An 18,998-nucleotide genomic window follows, 5' to 3' on the forward strand; every position below is an offset into this window, starting at 1 on the left:
GTTCTAGCTATTTCTGCACCCCCTAATCGACCAGAACAACAAACATGTATCCCCTCCACCCCTCCTGGCATTATTAACCGGTTGAACTTTTTGATTCTCTTTCGCACCACTCCTTGACATCGTACCGGGTTGCATCTCGACTCTTTCTCTGTAACTTGGGCACAACATAATGTCACCAGAAGCTCGAAGCGTTGCAGTTGGCTGTGCCACAATTTGAAAGATATCTTTCAATACAATAATGCATTCTATTAATACTAGAATATAATTATTCCCGTTATCTCAATGTATACTTCAACGGCTGCCTCCTGCTGCACAATGCATTCAGATTGGTTCGCTGGCGTGCTGTCAACACTTAAACTATGCAGGATTAGTCAATCGATTCATAACTGCCTTTCGAGCACAACCATTGGAATGGCTGATCATTTCTTGTATGAAGTTTTGAAAGCCATTGTTGCGTTGGAGTTGTTCAAGAAAGTGTATATTAATATCCCTTGATGCGGCAAGTTCCCGCGTGTATGCCACCGAGTTCCTTAATTATGTATTCAAAAGCGTAAGCAAAGATCCAAGCTTTCGAGAGGATATTAAACACACCATAGATTAATTTTCTGAAATTTCTATCATATGTAAGAGTTAAAACTTGCACTAAAACAAATTAAGGGAGTTCGCTTTCCAATATCTAAATGTTGATGCAAAGCTACAAACGAAATGCAAGAACTGTCACGTAGAAGTCACACAGTATCCTGATCGTTCTGAAATGAGAAAAAGTCGATCTAAAGAGGGTCACAGCTTATTCAACTTGCAGTCAATTAGGCTATATGATCTTTGCTTGCGACATCTCTAACTATTCGGTTAGCGTCTTTCACTTAATGAATCACACGCGCTACACCTTCGCCGAATCCAGGCCCCGCCGAGATCCGCAGCTGCTGCTCCCTCTCCTCTCTGCCTTGGCCCAAGCTCTTCACCCACTTCTGGCCACTTGCTATTAGACCAGTCTCAGTGGGAGTGTTATAGGAGTGTCATGTACATTAAATTTGCTAATATGTACCAATAGTATGAAGAGAGAGGAGATAGGAGTGTTATGAAATGTGAGAGGAGTGTCATCACCATAACACTCCACTGGCACAGTTCTCAAGTTTCCAGTCTTGATAAATATGTCAATGACACTCCCACTAAGACTGGCCTTATATAACGATGACCAGCTTAAGTTAAAAAGAATGGACTCTTCACCTACTTCCGGCCGCATTTTTGATGTTTTTCATTCCAAATCCGCACGCGGCTTCCCACACACTACTCCGCGCCCCCCCCCCCCCCCCCCCCCCCGACCGTATCTTGCGGTGGCACCCGTGACCTGTCTAGCTAACACCCATCTGGGCAACCTTGGACGGCATGATCTGACGGCTCCACGACCATGGGCTGCTATTCCCGTTGCACAAACATATTTTCGATACGTATAAAAATATATATAATATGCGAGGAATATATATACAATGTGCGCAGCGTGACTTTCGTGCAGGTTACGCGCTGCGCATAATGTTTTGCACGAGCACGGCGTTGATCATGAGGGCTTGATAGCTCCGCTCTATGCCGTTCCCAAGCTCCACTAGACGTTCGGCTTGCTCCCTCCAGGAGCTGCTGGGCATCAGGGCCGAAGGGCCGCAGTGAAGGGGCCTGTGCTGCGTCGTGGTTCGGAGGTTGTCCAGGAGCTCCGTGATCGTATCTTGATTCCGCGTCAACAGGGGAGGCCGCAGATAGGGCAGGAGGTGGTAGATCACCTTCTCGGCGAGTTGGGCCACCCGCTGGACCTCCTCCTTGTTGTGGCTCCGCGCAGCCTTGGCCTCCTCCACGATTGCCCTCGCCAAGTCGTTAACTTGGGCCAGCACAGGATCCTTCTGGTGCTGCTGGCCCCTGTTTCCTGATGACGCGCTCGCTGCGTCGCTGCTGATCCAGCGTAACCAAATCATGAAATCAATATATTTGCTCTAGTAATTGTGCAAGTTTGTTTGTTTGTTTGTTTGTTTGTTTAAATGATGATCTGGGGCGGGGGATGGAGAGCGAGATTGCCTTTGTCGCGGGGGTGATGATCCCGCTCTTAGCTCCCTTCTTATCCGTTGCAGCCTGCTCCTCTGGTCCGGTGGCATCTTGTCAATGTCAATATCCCGCAATCTGCTCAAAGATTCCTCCACCACACCCCTTTTTCCCTGAAACGTCAAAAAAATCGCTCCACCATTCTGAATCTGACGGCCTAAAAATCAAGGAGCTCGGAGAGCATTTAAGGCTAGCTGTTTGCTTGCAATCAAAGGTTTTTTTTAAGGATAGCTGTTTGCTTGCAATTATAGTATTTTTTACGATCGTGCCTGAGCATGTTTTTCATCCGGAGGAGAGCTTGAAATCATAGATTGCCGCCCACATCATCCGGAGGAGAGCTTGAAATCATAGATTGCCGCCCACAATTTTCCACGCCTCCGAAGGTTAGTATGATTTGACCAGTTTAGACATATGTATATGTTTGTTTCTAGCTACGGCTATGGTAAAATTCCATTGCACTAATCAAATTGGATCCTGGCTGTCAATGGCTCGTAAAAGTGTGGCAAAGACAAATTGTACGTGTCAAAGAATTTCATGAACTAACTTCAACCAAGTTTGGCAAGATTTATTTTGCAGAGAATATAATGGTGGCAACCGTACTGCCAAACAGCTTTAAATCAGCAGATCGAACCTGTGGTAGGCGCCTGCAGGCGCCATCTTCGATTAGCGTGTCAAACACGACCATGAAGATGCGGTTGTTATGATCGAGAAGAAGCAGGGTATGGTTGGACAGGTGGAAGGTCTCCAAGATGTGGCTGATCTGTTCATTCACGAAGGCGAACTCGCCCTGGTTCTTGAAAGCATACAGGAAATCGAAGGTCGTCGTCTTGCGACGGCAGGACTCCAGGAGGACCTCGGCGCGGTGGAGGACTTCGTCAAGGTAGTTCAGCGTGTCCTTGGTCGCCAGCGGGTCCGGCGTCCATTGTGTTTGCTGCAGAGCATTCAGGTGGGCCCAGATCATTTGCACGCGACTCTGAAGGAGTCGGCACTTCTTCCTGTAGCGCTGAGCTTCTCCCGCCCAAGCCGCCACATTAGCGGCCAAGGCGAGCAGGGGCCCCACCAACTCGGTCCACTCCACCGGCATCTAATTGCGATCGCATATGTTAATATTATGCAATTATTACCTCAACCAGCAAACATCTCTCAGACAAATATAAGCAATATTTTCGGAAAAGTTCTGTGCGAATAATACTTATATTTATATATAATGTATGCTATAGGTCATTCTCAATGGTCATTCCATATTTATATTTCAAAGACTATCATATAAGCAAGATGATATTTAGTTCATAGTTGAAATAGCTCCATACAATGTATAATTTCATTGTTCGTTGTTTCCGAGGCAGCATATATGCAAGATACAAGCTATCTTAAAAAGTGCATATATGGTCATTTCATCTAGATGAAACTTATTTCACCTCTCTTTTAATTAATTATGTACATATCATAAGAAATGTTCTCATAAAACTATCTATCTAATTAATTAGAATGAAACTCATATTGAGAGTGGTCTTGAAGTTTTGTAAGCAGTTGGTACTCTTGGTCCATCAACACTGCTGAAAAGGGTTATATATCTTATCTTAGTGTCACTGATTAGAGAGGCTCCTTTTTAATGCCTCCATATAATCATCATAATACGTGATTTAAAAGAGGTATAAAATATGTATCTCAATTAACTTCTTATGCAATGTTAAAACTTCTCCCAAAATATTGCTATATAGGTGTTTCTAAATTGTCAAGTCCTGGCATGTTAACGTATGAAAAAATAACACAAGATACATTCTATCCATAGATATACGTAGTATGCGAGATGTATCGGTCTCGACACATAGCTAAAGCTAAAGCTAACTTATGAAAACTACTTACACATAAAAGTATGATATATTTTAAGAGGTATCATATGTATGAGACTTCTCATTTTTCAAAAGCCAATCCACAAAGACAACATTTTTCAGGAGCCAACTTTCGAAATGTAAAAGGTCAAAGACCCATAAGATTACTAGCATGAAGAGAAGCATATTTTTTTTTAAAATATAGTACATACGCAGATACTCACGTAACACATGTGTACTTATCAGTCATCGCCCTAGTAAATACACATATGCAACCCTACCTATTGACGCGAAAGATCGACACACCAAACCCGAGAGCACCGTTCGCCAAGCTCAGACTACAACTGCTTCAAACCGAGGCGTGTCAGTCAATTTGACCTGTAAATTGACAAGGAATCAACAAACCGTCAAATTTGAGAGCGTATCGGCTGGATTTCCGAATAACTCTCACACAGTGTATCGTCTGCCAATACAGAAAACAACAGATCGATCGGAGTAAGCAGGTAATAAAGCAATTTGCAGGGAATCGGCAAGAAACTATCGATACAAGTAGCAACAGACAGCTAAATCTAACCGACTCGTGCCAAGAAACAATGCACAAAACCACGAATGTGTGGGTTTGAGCAAAGCTAAGCTCACAACAGATCTAATCGGCTCTACAAGATTTGACGTAAAAGCAAAAGAATTAACAGCCGATTAAACAAATTATGAGCAAGATAGATTTGATAAAAACTAAAACTACAGGAAACCTATAGATCTAGGAGATATCGGCAAATTGTGAATAAATCTGAAGGAAGCAACAGCGATACGCCGGTTGAACTAAAGCTTAGATGAATTCGGTAAAATGAAAACTTACCAGCAAACCAAGTCGCTCGAATGTGAGACGTCCTTGATCAGCTCGAAAGAAATCGCAGAAAAGAAAATAGCAAAGTCGCCGACGAGAAAGGAAATTGCATAAAGTTGTAAAGGTTTGTTTATTGGATGTGTATCAAACTTTCTATAATGGCTACGGTACATATTTATACTCCACGCTAACTGAGTCCTAGCTGATTACGGCAAATACTGTGGCAGAACCACCTGAATTATCCCGGCTCAAGTGCGCAGGGCATCACCATAAAGGCAACACCGGCTCAAACGCACTTCAAACGGAATAATTCTTGGTCTGTCGGGTAACATCCCGATACAACCACTGGTTCTCGGATCGAACAAGCATACCCCGCACGAAGGCGAGTCCAGAGATGTTACAATCACAAATTTTACAACACAGGCATAATAAAGATTACAAACCAGTTCAACCCATTATTACAAAAACCAACTTAAGTAACACAGTTATACAAGCCATAACTTAAGTTCAGAGTTTAGACAGCGGAAGATAAAACACAACGGCTACAACACGTCGCAAAAGAATACCAGGCTAGCCCAAGCATGGTATCACTCGTCATAGTCATTGCCGGCCGAAGACGTATCCCACTCTACGGACCAGCCAGGAGGCAAAGAGCAGGGCCAAGGCAAACTAGCGACCTGGTCCTCAAAACTCATTCCTGAAAAAGAGTTTCAACAGCAAGGCTGAGTATTCTAATACTCAGCAAGACTTAACCGTCAACGGGTATACTTAACCCACTTTAGCTAGACTATGCAGGGTTTGTGAGGCTCTGGTTTTCTTTTGCTGAAAAGCAATAAAGAGTAGGTCCTTACTTTCAAATTTTAGCTTTCCAGATTCTAGTTGATTAACCATTCTAGGTGAGCAACTACTATTCAACCATGGTAGATCTTTAAGCAAACATCAAAATTGAATATCATAATGCTGCTCTTATTACTCTGTGTGGCAAATAGATCAAGCAGTCTCATTTCATCGTGAGAGGCGGACGATTCTGAATCGAAATTCAACCTTGCAAGGATAAACCTAGCACACACGCTTGAAGCACCGTCGAGTCACCTCCAAGCAACCGTTGACCTTTCTTTCCGGCTTGTGGATAGGAACACTCTCCCCGACTATAGGGCTCCCCCTCGTCCCACAGGGCACTTTCTCTCGTCCCATAGGGCACTCTATACCTCGTCCCTCATAGTCGTAGTGTTGCGAAACATAAAATAAAACCTATCCCTAAGAGAGAGTGTCAGGTATATCCACTCCCCGGTCCAATCGGTTATTAGGCTTACCGCGTACCATATTTACGGCATGTGGCTAGTACTTTCAAAAACTTAACCAGCACTACCACACACCGCGACCTTAGCAAGTTCATCAACACAGACGGGGTCTCACCAAAGGTCATGATATCGAACACGACCCCGTCCGTCGTCCTTATATTGATAACAAAAAGTAAACACGCAATTCCTACAAAGCTCGCGAGTGACAGGCAATCACTCGACTTTTACCGGTCCTATAAGCTTAGCAAGTAGTCGAACTCAGGTCTAGTGTTCAGTACATAGGTTCCTAGGATCATGCATCTAGGGTTTCAATTCAAATCCTAAGAATTGTAAATGCACAAGTAAATAATAACAGTAAATGATAATAATTTGAAATATAGGTTATGTCCGGGGCTTGCCTTCTCGGTAGTCGCTAACTATTTCAGCCCTAGGCTCTTCCGAACTTTGGTCCGGGGCTTCAGTTAGTACGGCGGTGTTCGCTTGAGCTTCAAGATCACCTCCGTCAGATTCTGGGATCAGTTCGTACGTCCCGTCCGACAAAGTAGTCGTATCTATATGTAATGCAAAAACAGTATTATAAACACACATGGGCAATCGTTTATAGAGTAGCTAACTAACAAATCTAACTACACAAGGCATCAAGATCAACAGGACAAATGAAGTTTACTAACTTCATAAACAAGTGGGGGTGATTTCCTATAACAAGTAAGTCATGATTTGCTGATAAATAAACAACTCAAAGCACAAACAGAAATAAATTTAGCAAAAATTACCCTAAACAGAACATGAACAGATTAAGCTACCCTATAAAAATCATGCCAAAACATGTAGCCATTTATTCAGAACAAATCATTCATTCAGACAACACCTAGAACAAGCTTGAATTATACAGGTCAAACTAGAGCAAATAAGAAGCTCAAAATTTAACAGTAGGTTGACACAGAGATGAAATAGCTACTGTGAATTTTTCATGATTTTATCTACAAATAATTAATTCTGAGAAAATAAACAAAACAGACTTCAGTTTAGCAAGATTCATTTTTAGCTCCTGTTGTATTCATGAACTAGTGCTCAAGATTCATTAACAAGCTAAGCTACTCAAGAAGAACTCTCAGAAATATTTGCATGATTTATCATGAAAATAAACTATTTACCATAATTAAAGTCTACTAAACAAACATTAAATCAAAGAAATAGCTACACATGAGAACTAACCACGAAATTTTTATAACAATACTAGTGCTACAAGAACAAACCACCATAAACATTTCAATGCAAGACAGGTCTTCAAACATCAGTTAAGAAAAAGATAAAACATCTAGTCTTTATGTACCTAGTGACAAAAAACCATTTATACAGCAAAAACTTGCAACAAACCACCATAATATTTTGATTCTACTGCAAAGAGCTACTCTCAAGGATTCCAAAACATCCAAGTTTACATTTTTCTGAATTTCCTATGATTTTCTATGGAATTTCAAAGTTCACTGCAAAAATTACAAAGAAGTCCTTAGAGCACTATTCAACTGAGTCACTGACTATTCAAAGAACACCCTGGGTTTTCTTTTCTTTCCACCCGAGGTCCTTGGCCGCAGGGGAAGGATAGGGGCGGCTCGGCCGGCCAAAATCCGGCAAGGGGGCTCACCGGAGTTTGGGGAAAAGTGGTAGAGAAGCACCACGGCGTCGAGAGGAACCCGTAGGTGGCTTTGGTTGGAGCTGGGACGGCCGGTGGTGGCTCGTCGGCGTGACAGTGGCGGCGGTGGAGGGGTGGCTCGGCGGTGGCGGCGCTCCGGCGGCGGATTGGCGACAACAAGTGGGGGAAAAGCTTCACAGCGTCCAGGTGAAGCTATCTAGGGGGTTACAAGGGTCGGATGATGTCTGGGGCGGCGACTCCGCGTTAACCCGGCGGTCGGCGGCGGTCGGCGTCTGCGGAGGCGACGCTCCGGGGAGGGATTGGCGGGGAGAAAGGGTGGGCGAGCTGCGCGGGGTCAAGTCGGAGCTACTGGCGGGGTTAATTTGGGGCGGGGAAGGGCGGAGAGGTGGGTTCGACGGCGAGGTCGAGCTTGCCGGGGTTTGAGCGGACGGCGGCGCTGTTCTGAGGATTGGGGTCGGGGAAATGGAGAGAGAGCGTGCGGATTAGAGTGCAGGGGTGCCACTGGTTCTGGCGCGCGCGCGACATAGCGCTCCGGGGTGCTGCAGCGGGCTCGCCATCGCGGCGGCGAGGTGGCGGCTGCAGAGCCTCGTCGGGGTGGCGTGGCGAAGCGGGGAGGGTGCCAGCGCGAAGGAAGAGGGCGGCGAGGAGCTTGGGCGCGACGTGTGGAGCAGCTTGGCAGCAGGAGGTGGCTCGGGGGTGGCCCAGCGCAGCGGGAGGGCGGCGCTGCGACGCGCCGGCTGCGTTGAAACAAAGAAACAGAGAGGGAAGCCTGAGGTGGAAGAAAAGTGGACCTATCTGTAATTTCTAAAAACTCCAGGGACCAGTCTGTAAACCATTAATAACTTTTAAAATAGGGCTCAAATGAAAAAGTGCCCAACATGAAAGTTGTTCAATTTTTCAAGATCTACAACTTTGATGTTGTGTAAAAATTTATTTGGTCAAAGATTCAAGAGCTAATTTTGAAAACATAAAAGGGATTTTGAATTCTAGGAATTTTGTCAAATTCAATGCAATTTCACTTTAAATTTAGACTTAAAAGCAAAATTTGCTGCCATGCAATAAATGCACTGAATTTTGCAAAAACACCCTCCACAAAAGCTATAAATACCCATCCTATTCAAATAAAACTATAAAAAGGACCTTGCATAAAATCAATATTACACATATAACCTTTTATAATTACAAAAAGGTCATTTTTCAAGCAAAACAAGCACATGATGTATAAAAGGTATGCAACACTAATGTGCAGACACCTAGGGTGTCACAGCCTTCCCCCCTAAAAAGGGATCTCGCCCCGAGATTCGAGAATAGGAAAGGACCGGGAGGCTAAGTACCTGGATTAAGGAAGTCGGGAGAATTTTGTTGCTCCAAAAGTTTAGCAAGAGTAATAAAGTTGATCTTCCCTTGCATGCCTTGCTTCTTGCCCTTGCCTTGATTGTTCTGGTTAGTGTTCTGGTTGAAGTTCTGACTTGAATAAGATTTCTTGGGTTCTGGACAATTTTTAGCAAAGTGGAAGGTACTCCCGCAATTGAAACAACGGTTGTAACTATTCTTGCGACTGAACGGTCGATCATTTGTCCTTGGACCAGAATGTTGCTGTTGCTGTGGTGTTGAGAATCTAGTTGCTCCTTGCTGCTGGGGTGGCCTAAGAATCCATTTGCCTGATGGAGCATTTCTCGGTGGGGCCTTAGGAGCTGCGTTTGGCATCAAACGATATCTCGGTGGCTGCACACCGGAGGGTCCAGTCGGTGCCTTCTCTTTCTTCCCATTTATTTCCGGTCTGGGGTTAGCATATCCTTTGAATACTTCGCTGTGATCACTTTTCTTTTTGCTGAAGCTGTTTCGTAGACAAGGGCGGTCATACGTCTTACAACAGTGGCAAGGCTCAAATTGCTTCATTGGTGCTTCGGTTATCACGACGTCGGAGGGTAGAAGGTTGATGTGCCCCTGACCAGGGTCCTTCCTACTACTTCCCACTGCATACTCCATTATTCACCTAAGAAACAAAATAAAGTGGGGACATCTTTAGCAGTATGACAACTTCTATTTCAGGAGGACCCACATAAACCTCATACACACAAATAGCTGTAAACAACATTGCATACAAGAGTTTCTAGCCCAAAATAAGCAAGGTGGTTTAGGGAACTCAAGGTTACACATGCAGTCCAAAACCAGAATTTCCTACTAAGGTGAAAGGAACTTCCTCTTTGTATGCAGCTAGGGACGCCTCCCGATGACGATGATGCTTTTAAGCAAACGCCCGAACTTAATTCTTGCATGGCTTTTCAACGCGATCGGATAGGTAAGCCATGTAAGATTTTCAGATCCAAAAAGAGAACGTCAGAAGGAACAAGGAACGACAATGATGCAAGGTGGCCAGTTCTCACAATGCTGAGATCACCACATGAAGAAAACGGAAGTCGGTGAGATTCAGCACAAGATTTGTGAGAACACGTGAGGATACACAAAGAATGGTTTAGGAGAAGATTTTTGGAACATCCTTGCTCAGGATTTTATTATCGGACTGAGTTGCAGGATGCTAGTGGCAAAATATGCTTATGTATGCCAATGCCATCAAGGGGTAATGACAAAATCTTCCAACTCCAAGTGCAAATGCTCGAAACCATGATAATGATGTATCCTCGAGATGTATGGTTGCAATGCTGGTGCAATGTAATAACGAAATATTTCATACACAATTGAAATGGTGCTTATGACACAATGTAATTGCCATGATGCTAGACCAATGATGCAGACATCATGATGCAACAATGGCGATGCTCGTGTTTGACACACGTGTGAGATGCATAAAGTATGATTCATACACACATGAGTTTATGAGGTACACAATGCAACACGCGCCTTATGACCGTTCCCTCGTGACTAACCTCGCGTTAACCCTATACCCTTCAGTAAGTATTACTAGTTGGGACACTAGTAAGGTTGTATAGAAGGAGATTGCAGTGAATTACGTCACATATACCTTGGCACCAGCACGCTCCTAGTGGCTCAATCATGTGGTTGCAGCACACATGAGAGTGTAGGTTCCGTCGTGGCATAAGGTTATATGACTAAACTCCACCACAAGAGAAATCAAGAGTGGCAACCCAATAGCGCCAACAACGATAAGATAGGAACCGAAGACAACCCACGAAGTGGTACTCAAACGCATACCCCTTAGTCAGTCTACAGATTCCCGGTCATGATGCAACACTATGCATTGACGAATGACATGAAATGATGTGATGCATGATTATTGCATCAAGGACTGTATTTCAAAAGTTTACTACAGATTCAAAAGTCAACACTATGTATTGTATTATCAAGAAACTTTTTAATTTATCCAAAATTAACTGAGCAAGAATGAAAATATAGGATTTAGATATCAGAATAGCCAGGAAGATCCGACATAACACCAAGAGGAATAGAATGACTATTGTTGGGGTTTTTGTTAACAAACATCATGGCTTAACCAGGGAGCCATGAAGGAAAAGGAATAATGGTTTTGATAGGAATAGATTCAAGACATTGATCAAGGGTTGGATTGATGAACAAGCTAAGATCAATGGTAAGGTTCATATAAGATCCAAAGCTACCAACTTACAAAAGACCTTCTGAAATAAAGCTTTTTAAGAAGAATGTGGAGACAATATGATTCTAATTCAAAGAGTTATCTGGTTTCACCAACTTCAGAAAGTAACAAACCTCCAAGTGGTACTGGTTCATCATTTGAGAATCTAAGGAATGAAAAGATCCTTATAACAACAAGATGGGGCTTAGGATGAAAACAAGACTCAAAACCATCTTTTTCATCCAAGAAAGTCTAAGCATTTTTACAAGCATGCTCCTAAAATCAAAATTTAACTCACTCATGATTTAAACATACTAACATTTATCTATGAGGATTCATACTAGAAATTCCTTAAAAAGCTCATGTAACAACTTCAAACACTAGGAACCAAATCAAACATCAACTAGATATGCATGCACGTCCTGTTCGTTCCTCACAAGATAAACAATTGCCAACTATGGTTGGGCTTACGTGGTTAGCACGGTGGCATACATAAATACGGCTCTCCCTATATAGCTAGTCGATACATTCTAATCGTTCTTAACTTATCAAATCGCGGTTAGTGTACCTGCAGAAGATTGACAGAACATATATATATAACCATTGAACCTTTCATGCCAGCACTCATGAAAGTGTCCCCATACATTACCGCTCACTATAGAAGCGGCAGCCATACAATTTCCGTCGTAGGGCCAATGTTAACATACGCTACTCGGAGGCGTATTCACGAGTTCCTTTACTCCCAATATAGTCGACCGAGATCGATATATTGGCAGTAGCTCAAGTTGGTCACTGCTTGAGGGCAGCGTTCGGCTCGCATCACCGACAGGAAGGTCAGACTCCCTCAGCTGACTGAGGATCCTTACCTTCTTACCTCAACGTAGGTGTGTCGTTACAGGAATTAAGAATTGCTTGTGAGTATGGTTTAACAAAATGAAAAGTGCTGGAAGTCAAATAACATAAACCATACATAAATAGCCACCTAGTAATTCTCATAAATTCCCTAGGACTTTACGTTCTATGCACAACCCTTAACGATTCCAACGTTGTTTTCCGAAATACCTTGTTGTTCCAATTTTATACGGAAAACGATTTTTAAAGTTCCAACACCTCTGGTGTACGCTTGAAGCTCTGATACCAGCTGTGGCAGAACCACCTGAATTATCCCGGCTCAAGTGCGCAGGGCATCACCATAAAGGCAACACCGGCTCAAACGCACTTCAAACGGAACAATTCTTGGTCTGTCGGGTAACGTCCCGATACAACCACCGGTTCTCGAATCGAACAAGCATACCCCGCACGAAGGCGAGTCCAGAGATGTTACAACCACAAATTTTACAACACAAGCATAATAAAGATTACAAACCAGTTCAAACCATTATTACAAAAAACCAACTTAAGTAACACAGTTATACAAGCCATAACTTAAGTTCAGAGTTTAGACAGCGGAAGATAAAACACAACGGCTACAACACGTCGCAAAAGAATACCAGGCTAGCCCAAGCATGGTATCACTCGTCATAGTCATTGCCGGCCGAAGACGTATCCCACTCTACGGACCAGCCAGGAGGCAAAGAGCAGGGCCAAGGCAAACTAGCGACCTGGTCCTCAAAACTCATTCCTGAAAAAGAGTTTCAACAGCAAGGCTGAGTATTCTAATACTCAGCAAGACTTAACCGTCAACGGGTATACTTAACCCACTTTAGCTAGACTATGCAGGGTTTGTGAGGCTCTGGTTTTCTTTTGCTGAAAAGCAATAAAGAGTAGGTCCTTACATTCAAATTTTAGCTTTCCAGATTCTAGTTGATTAACCATTCTAGGTGAGCAACTACTATTCAACCATGGTAGATCTTTAAGCAAACATCAAAATTGAATATCATAATGTTGCTCTTATTACTCTGTGTGGCAAATAGATCAAGCAGTCTCATTTCATCGTGAGAGGCGGACGATTCTGAATCGAAATTCAACCTTGCAAGGATAAACCTAGCACACACGCTTGAAGCACCGTCGAGTCACCTCCAAGCAACCATTGACCTTTCTTTCCGGCTTGTGGATAGGAACACTCTCCCCGACTATAGGGCTCCCCCTCGTCCCACAGGGCACTTTCTCTCGTCCCATAGGGCACTCTATACCTCGTCCCTCATAGTCGTAGTGTTGCGCAACATAAAATAAAACCTATCCCTAAGAGAGAGTGTCAGGTATATCCACTCCCCGGTCCAATCGGTTATTAGGCTTACCGCGTACCATATTTACGGCATGTGGCTAGTACTTTCAAAAACTTAACCAGCACTACCACACACCGCGACCTTAGCAAGTTCATCAACACAGACGGGGTCTCACCAAAGGTCATGATATCGAACACAACCCCGTTCGTCGTCCTTATATTGATAACAAAAAGTAAACACGCAATTCCTACAAAGCTCGCGAGTGACAGGCAATCACTCGACTTTTATCGGTCCTATAAGCTTAGCAAGTAGTCGAACTCAGGTCTAGTGTTCAGTACATAGGTTCCTAGGATCATGCATCTAGGGTTTCAATTCAAATCCTAAGAATTGTAAATGCACAAGTAAATAATAACAGTAAATGATAATAATTTGAAATATAGGTTATGTCCGGGGCTTGTCTTCTCGGTAGTCGCTAACTATTTCAGCCCTAGGCTCTTCCGAACTTTGGTCCGGGGCTTCAGTTAGTACGGCGGTGTTCGCTTGAGCTTCCAGATCACCTCCGTCAGATTCCGGGATCAGCTCGTACGTCCCGTCCGACAAAGTAGTCGTATCTATATGTAATGCAAAAACAGTATTATAAACACACGTGGGCAATCGTTTATAGAGTAGCTAACTAACAAATCTAACTACACAAGGCATCAAGATCAACAGCACAAATGAAGTTTACTAACTTCATAAACAAGTGGGGGTGATTTCCTATAACAAGTAAGTCATGGTTTGCTGATAAATAAACAACTCAAATCACAAATAGAAATAAATTTAGCAAAAATTACCCTAAACAGAACATGAACAGATTAAGCTACACTATAAAAATCATGCCAAAACATGTAGCCATTTATTCAGAACAAATCATTCATTCAGACAACACCTAGAACAAGCTTGAATTATACAGGTCAAACTAGAGCAAAGCAGAAGCTCAAAATTTAACAGGAGCTCAAAATAAACAAAACAGACTTCAGTTTAGCAAGATTCATTTTTAGCTCCTGTTATATTCATGAACTAGTGCTCAAACTTCATGAACAAGCTAAGATACTCAAGAAGAACTCTCAGAAATATTTTCATGATTTATCATGAACAGAAACTATTTACCATAATTAAAGTCTACTAAACAAACATTAAATCAAATAAATAGCTACACATGAGAACTAACCACGAAATTTTTATAGCAATACTAGTGTTACAAGAACAAACCACCATAAACATTTCAATGCAAGACAGGTCTTCAAACATCAGTTAAGAAAAAGATAAAACATCTAGTCTTTATGTACCTAGTGACACAAAACCATTTATACAGCAAAAACATGCAACAAACCACCATAATATTTTGATTCTACTGCAAAGATCTAATCTCAAGGATTCCAAAACATCCAAGTTTACATTTTTCTGAATTTCCTATGATTTTCTATGGAATTTCAAAGTTCACTGCAAAAATTACAAAGGAGTCCTTAGAGCACTATTCAACTGAGTCACTGACTATTCAAAGAACACCCTGGGTTTTCTTTTCTTTCCACCCGAGGTCCTTGGCCGCAGGGGAAGGACAGGGGCGGCTCGGCCGGCCAAAATCCGGCAAGGGGGCTCATCGGAGTTTGGGGAAAAGTGGTGGAGAAGCACCACGGCGTCGAGAGGAACCCGTAGGTGGCTTTGGTTGGAGCTAGGACGGCCGGTGGTGGCTCGTCGGCGTGACAGTGGCGGCGGTGGAGGGGTGGCTCGGCGGTGGCGGCGCTCCGGCGGCGGATTGGCGACAACAAGTGGGGGAAAAGCTTCACAGCGTCCAGGTGAAGCTATCTAGGGGGTTACAAGGGTCGGAGGATGTCTGGGGCGGCGACTCCGCGTTAACCCGGTGGTCGGCGGCGGTCGGCGTCAGCGGAGGCGACGCTCCGGTGAGGGATTGGCGGGGAGAAAGGGTGGGCGAGCTGCGCGGGGTCAAGTCGGAGCTACTGGCGGGGTTAATTTGGGGCGGGGAAGGGCGGAGAGGTGGGTTCGACGGCGAGGTCGAGCTTGCCGGGGTTTGAGCGGACGGCGGCGCTGTTCTGAGGATTGGGGTCGGGGAAATGGAGAGAGAGCGTGCGGATTAGAGTGCAGGGGTGCCACTGGTTCTGGCGCGCGCGCGAGATAGCGCTCCGGGGTGCTGCAGCGGGCTCGCCACCGCGGCGGCGAGGTGGCGGCTGCAGAGCCCCGTCGGGGTAGCATGGCGAAGCGGGGAGGGCGCCAGCGCGAAGGAAGAGGGCGGCGAGGAGCTTGGGCGCGACGCGTGGAGCAGCTTGGCAGCAGGAGGTGGCTCGGGGGTGGCCCAGTGCGGCGGGAGGGCGGCGCTGCGACGCGCCGACGGCGCTGAAACAAAGAAACAGAGAGGGAAGCCTGAGGTGGAAGAAAAGTGGACCTATCTGTAATTTCCAAAAACTACAGGGACCAGTATGTAAACCATTAATAACTTTTAAAATAGGGCTCAAATGAAAAAGTGCCCAACATGAAAGTTGTTCAATTTTTCAAGATCTACAACTTTAATGTTATGCAAAAATTTATTTGGTCAAATATTCAAGAGTTAATTTTGAAAACATAAAAGGGATTTTGAATTCCAGGAATTTTGTCAAATTCAATGCAGTTTCACTTTAAATTTAGACTTAAAAGCAAAATTTGCTGCCATGCAATAAATGCACTGAATTTTGCAAAAACACCCTCCACAAAAGCTATAAATACCCATCCTATTCAAATAAAACTATAAAAAGGACCTTGCATAAAATCAATATTACACATATAACCTTTTATAATTACAAAAAGGTCCTTTTTCAAGCAAAACAAGCACATGATGTATAAAAGGTATGCAACACTAATGTGCAGACACCTAGGGTGTCACAAATACATACTTGGTGCAAAAGAAAAATATCTCCTGAAAAATATCGTCTTCCAAACCGAAATCCACAAAGATTTGGTCAACCCTATCTTCCTACTAGTCAACAGAATTTCCGATCGGCAACGAACCACCCACTGATTCCTTCGCCAATTCTACCATTGCCTTCCTCCCGATATTTGCCTTGATGCGTGTCAAAAAATGGCATCAACACTACCTCTATAAGTATGCTTTAAAACCAGAGTATGAGTAGAAGCATATTCACTACTACAGATATGGTCATCCTCAACACCCAATCACCGCCGACTGAACTCAAACAGGAGGTGATGGACTCTCATCGCCCGTTCGTGAGTAAGTGGCCATTGTGGTCGTAGGAAAATGGAACTAGTGGTGAAAGTCTGTATCATAGCTGGTTTGAGATATGAACCGGTGGTTGAATTACAAATAACCATCACTGCTGGTTCGTATGGGCATTTTCACTGTTGGTTCGTAATATGACGCAGCACCGATAAGCGAACAATAAAAGTAGCCATAGAAAAAAGTTATAACTTTTCAAATAAAATCGAATGAAGATAAGCTTTATACCAAAATTATAGAACTCGATGAGATCTAAAACTTTATAGCTGATAAACTTTTCATTTGAAATTATTTATTTACACAAATATTTGATAAAAATTATTAGACCAACCAAATGATTTTAGATGGAAAAAAGATCAACATCAATTTGTAGTACTAAATGAGATTTAAAATTTTGCAGTTGATACTATTTTTATTTGAGATTTTTGACTGAAATATTTTTATTTGAGATTATATTAGCGTCTAAAAATTTCATATAAGATTTAAAAATGTTAGTGTTGATGAATAATATCCGATCAATTGTCACAAATAATTGTGTAGTGTAGTGATAAGGGGTTGCGCAAAGCATGAGGTTATGTGTTCGAATCCCTAGTAAATGGTGATGCACATTTTGCGTATTAAGTGTAAAACTTGTGGATGTTGGATGTTGAAATATTTGATCATGCGGTGGTTGCTTGGGTATTAAAAGAATTTTTTCTATCATTATAAAATTTTTAAAAAGTTCATCACCGTGGGGTTGTGGCTCAAACCAACGATGATGACCGAGTTTCACCACCGATTCACAAACTGGCGGGTGATGACCGGACCCATCACCGGTGATTCTAATCCAACATCCCCGCAAATTGGTGGTTAAGGAGGATGTGGAACCAGCTGTGATAGGAATAGTTGTAGTAGTGATTGATGGACTAATATCCTTTAATATATTTTAGGACAGATCAAGGCAGAAAACAAAAGACTCATGGACCGATTGCTAGACCAGAGACGGAAGCAGTAGTTACAATAAATCAGTCACTTACCAGGACCTTGTCAGAACGCAAACTGGAATGAAAAAAGAGAAGAGCTAGGTTCGTAGCTCTCCCAAGTGCCACGCTGGATTTGCTTGATTATATTAGTCTTGCTTGCTTCTGGCGAGCCTACAAGCACGGCCAAGCGCGGCTATTTGTATAGGCTTTGCTGGCAAAGACTTCACTTGAGGTCCACCCTGCATTATTGCTACATGTGGATTTTTCTTTATTTTTTTTCTCTAGAAGCCATCGTCAATTTGGGCGCAACGACACACGGGACTACTTACAGCGATAGGCGTACGTTTGGAGCTGCCTCTACGGTCAACCATGTCGGCACTCGACTAGGGTCTTCTTTAGTTGCAAAATTTAAAATTCCAAAACTATCACATTCACTATATTTGCTTGGCTGTGGCTGATGGCTAGTGCTGATTTGTTATGAGAGAATAATACTGCTGACTGGCTGGTAACTGGTGGCTAATACTGATTTAGTATGAGAGAATAGTACTGCTGGCTGGTTGGCTGACAAGCCAAATAAACACAGCGATTGAAAAAGAATTTTACATGCATGGAGTATTAAATCTAGACAAAATAAAAAACGAATTGCATAGTTTGCTTCTAAATTGCGAGACGAATCTAATGAGCCTAATTAGACTATAATTAGACACTAAATTAGTACAATAATTGTTACAGTACACATGTGCTAATGATGGATTAATTATTCTTATTAATAAATTCATCTCGTAGTTTACAGACGAGTTCTATAATTAGTTTTGTGATTAGTCTATGTTTAATATTTTAAATGTGCAAAGATTGCATTTCAAAAACTTTACGGACGCAACTAAACGAGGCCTACGAGATATGACCGATGACGTCTGACAATGTCTTCGTTGGCAGTAGTCCAATTTGGTAACAATCTCAATGGATTGTTTTAGAAGAGTAGGGATGAAAACGATCGGCATTAGACTCCATCATTTTTGTAGTCCAGATTGGTAACAATCTTAATGGAATTTCTCTAGAAGAGTAGGATGAAAATGATCGGCAGTAGACTACATCAGTTTTATTTTATAGTTTTTCTCAAATATAAAAAAATGCTATGATATTATGGGAGACGATTATGACCTAATATTTTTGATAATATCAAAACCAAAGCTATTTAACCGAAAATATAAATCAAATCGATCTAAATGATATTTTAAAAATAATAAAAACGTCAAGAATAGAAACTATAAAGCATGACACTAGCCATATAATTTGACCCATCTTATATGCAAGTGACC

The 18,998-nt window shown here is 42.8% G+C and overlaps 1 protein-coding gene across 2 annotated transcripts; it reads right to left on the reverse strand.

Moving 5' to 3' along the window:
- Nucleotides 1–1,392: 1,392 nt before the first annotated feature.
- Nucleotides 1,393–17,910, reverse strand: LOC120666464. Of its 2 annotated transcripts, none has more exons than XM_039946315.1 (4): nucleotides 17,734–17,910; nucleotides 2,717–3,169; nucleotides 2,062–2,198; nucleotides 1,393–1,938 (listed from the first exon to the last, which is right to left on the reverse strand). In XM_039946315.1, exons 2-4 carry the CDS (start codon nucleotides 3,167–3,169, stop codon nucleotides 1,515–1,517), a joined length of 1,014 nt encoding a protein of 337 aa, XP_039802249.1. In that variant the 5' UTR covers nucleotides 17,734–17,910; the 3' UTR covers nucleotides 1,393–1,514. The 2 variants fall into 2 exon arrangements, with proteins under 2 accessions (XP_039802249.1, XP_039802250.1); XM_039946316.1 differs by lacking the exon at nucleotides 17,734–17,910 and adding an exon at nucleotides 4,199–5,033.
- Between the last annotated feature and the right edge of the window lie 1,088 nt (nucleotides 17,911–18,998).

The sequence above is a fragment of the Panicum virgatum genome, chromosome 3N, assembly GCF_016808335.1.
Source record: "Panicum virgatum strain AP13 chromosome 3N, P.virgatum_v5, whole genome shotgun sequence".
Taxonomy (NCBI): Eukaryota; Viridiplantae; Streptophyta; class Magnoliopsida; order Poales; family Poaceae; genus Panicum; species Panicum virgatum.

Coding starts and splice junctions, on each gene's coding strand:
- LOC120666464 (XM_039946315.1), bottom strand. CDS start 3,169: ATGCCGGTGGAGTGGACCGAGTTGGTGGGGCCCCTGCTCGCCTTGGCC. Junction 2,199..2,716: donor CCTGCAGGCGCCTACCACAG/GTTCGATCTGCT, acceptor TTGACGTTTCAG/GGAAAAAGGGGTGTGGTGGA. Junction 1,939..2,061: donor TCATCACCCCCGCGACAAAG/GCAATCTCGCTC, acceptor ACGCTGGATCAG/CAGCGACGCAGCGAGCGCGT.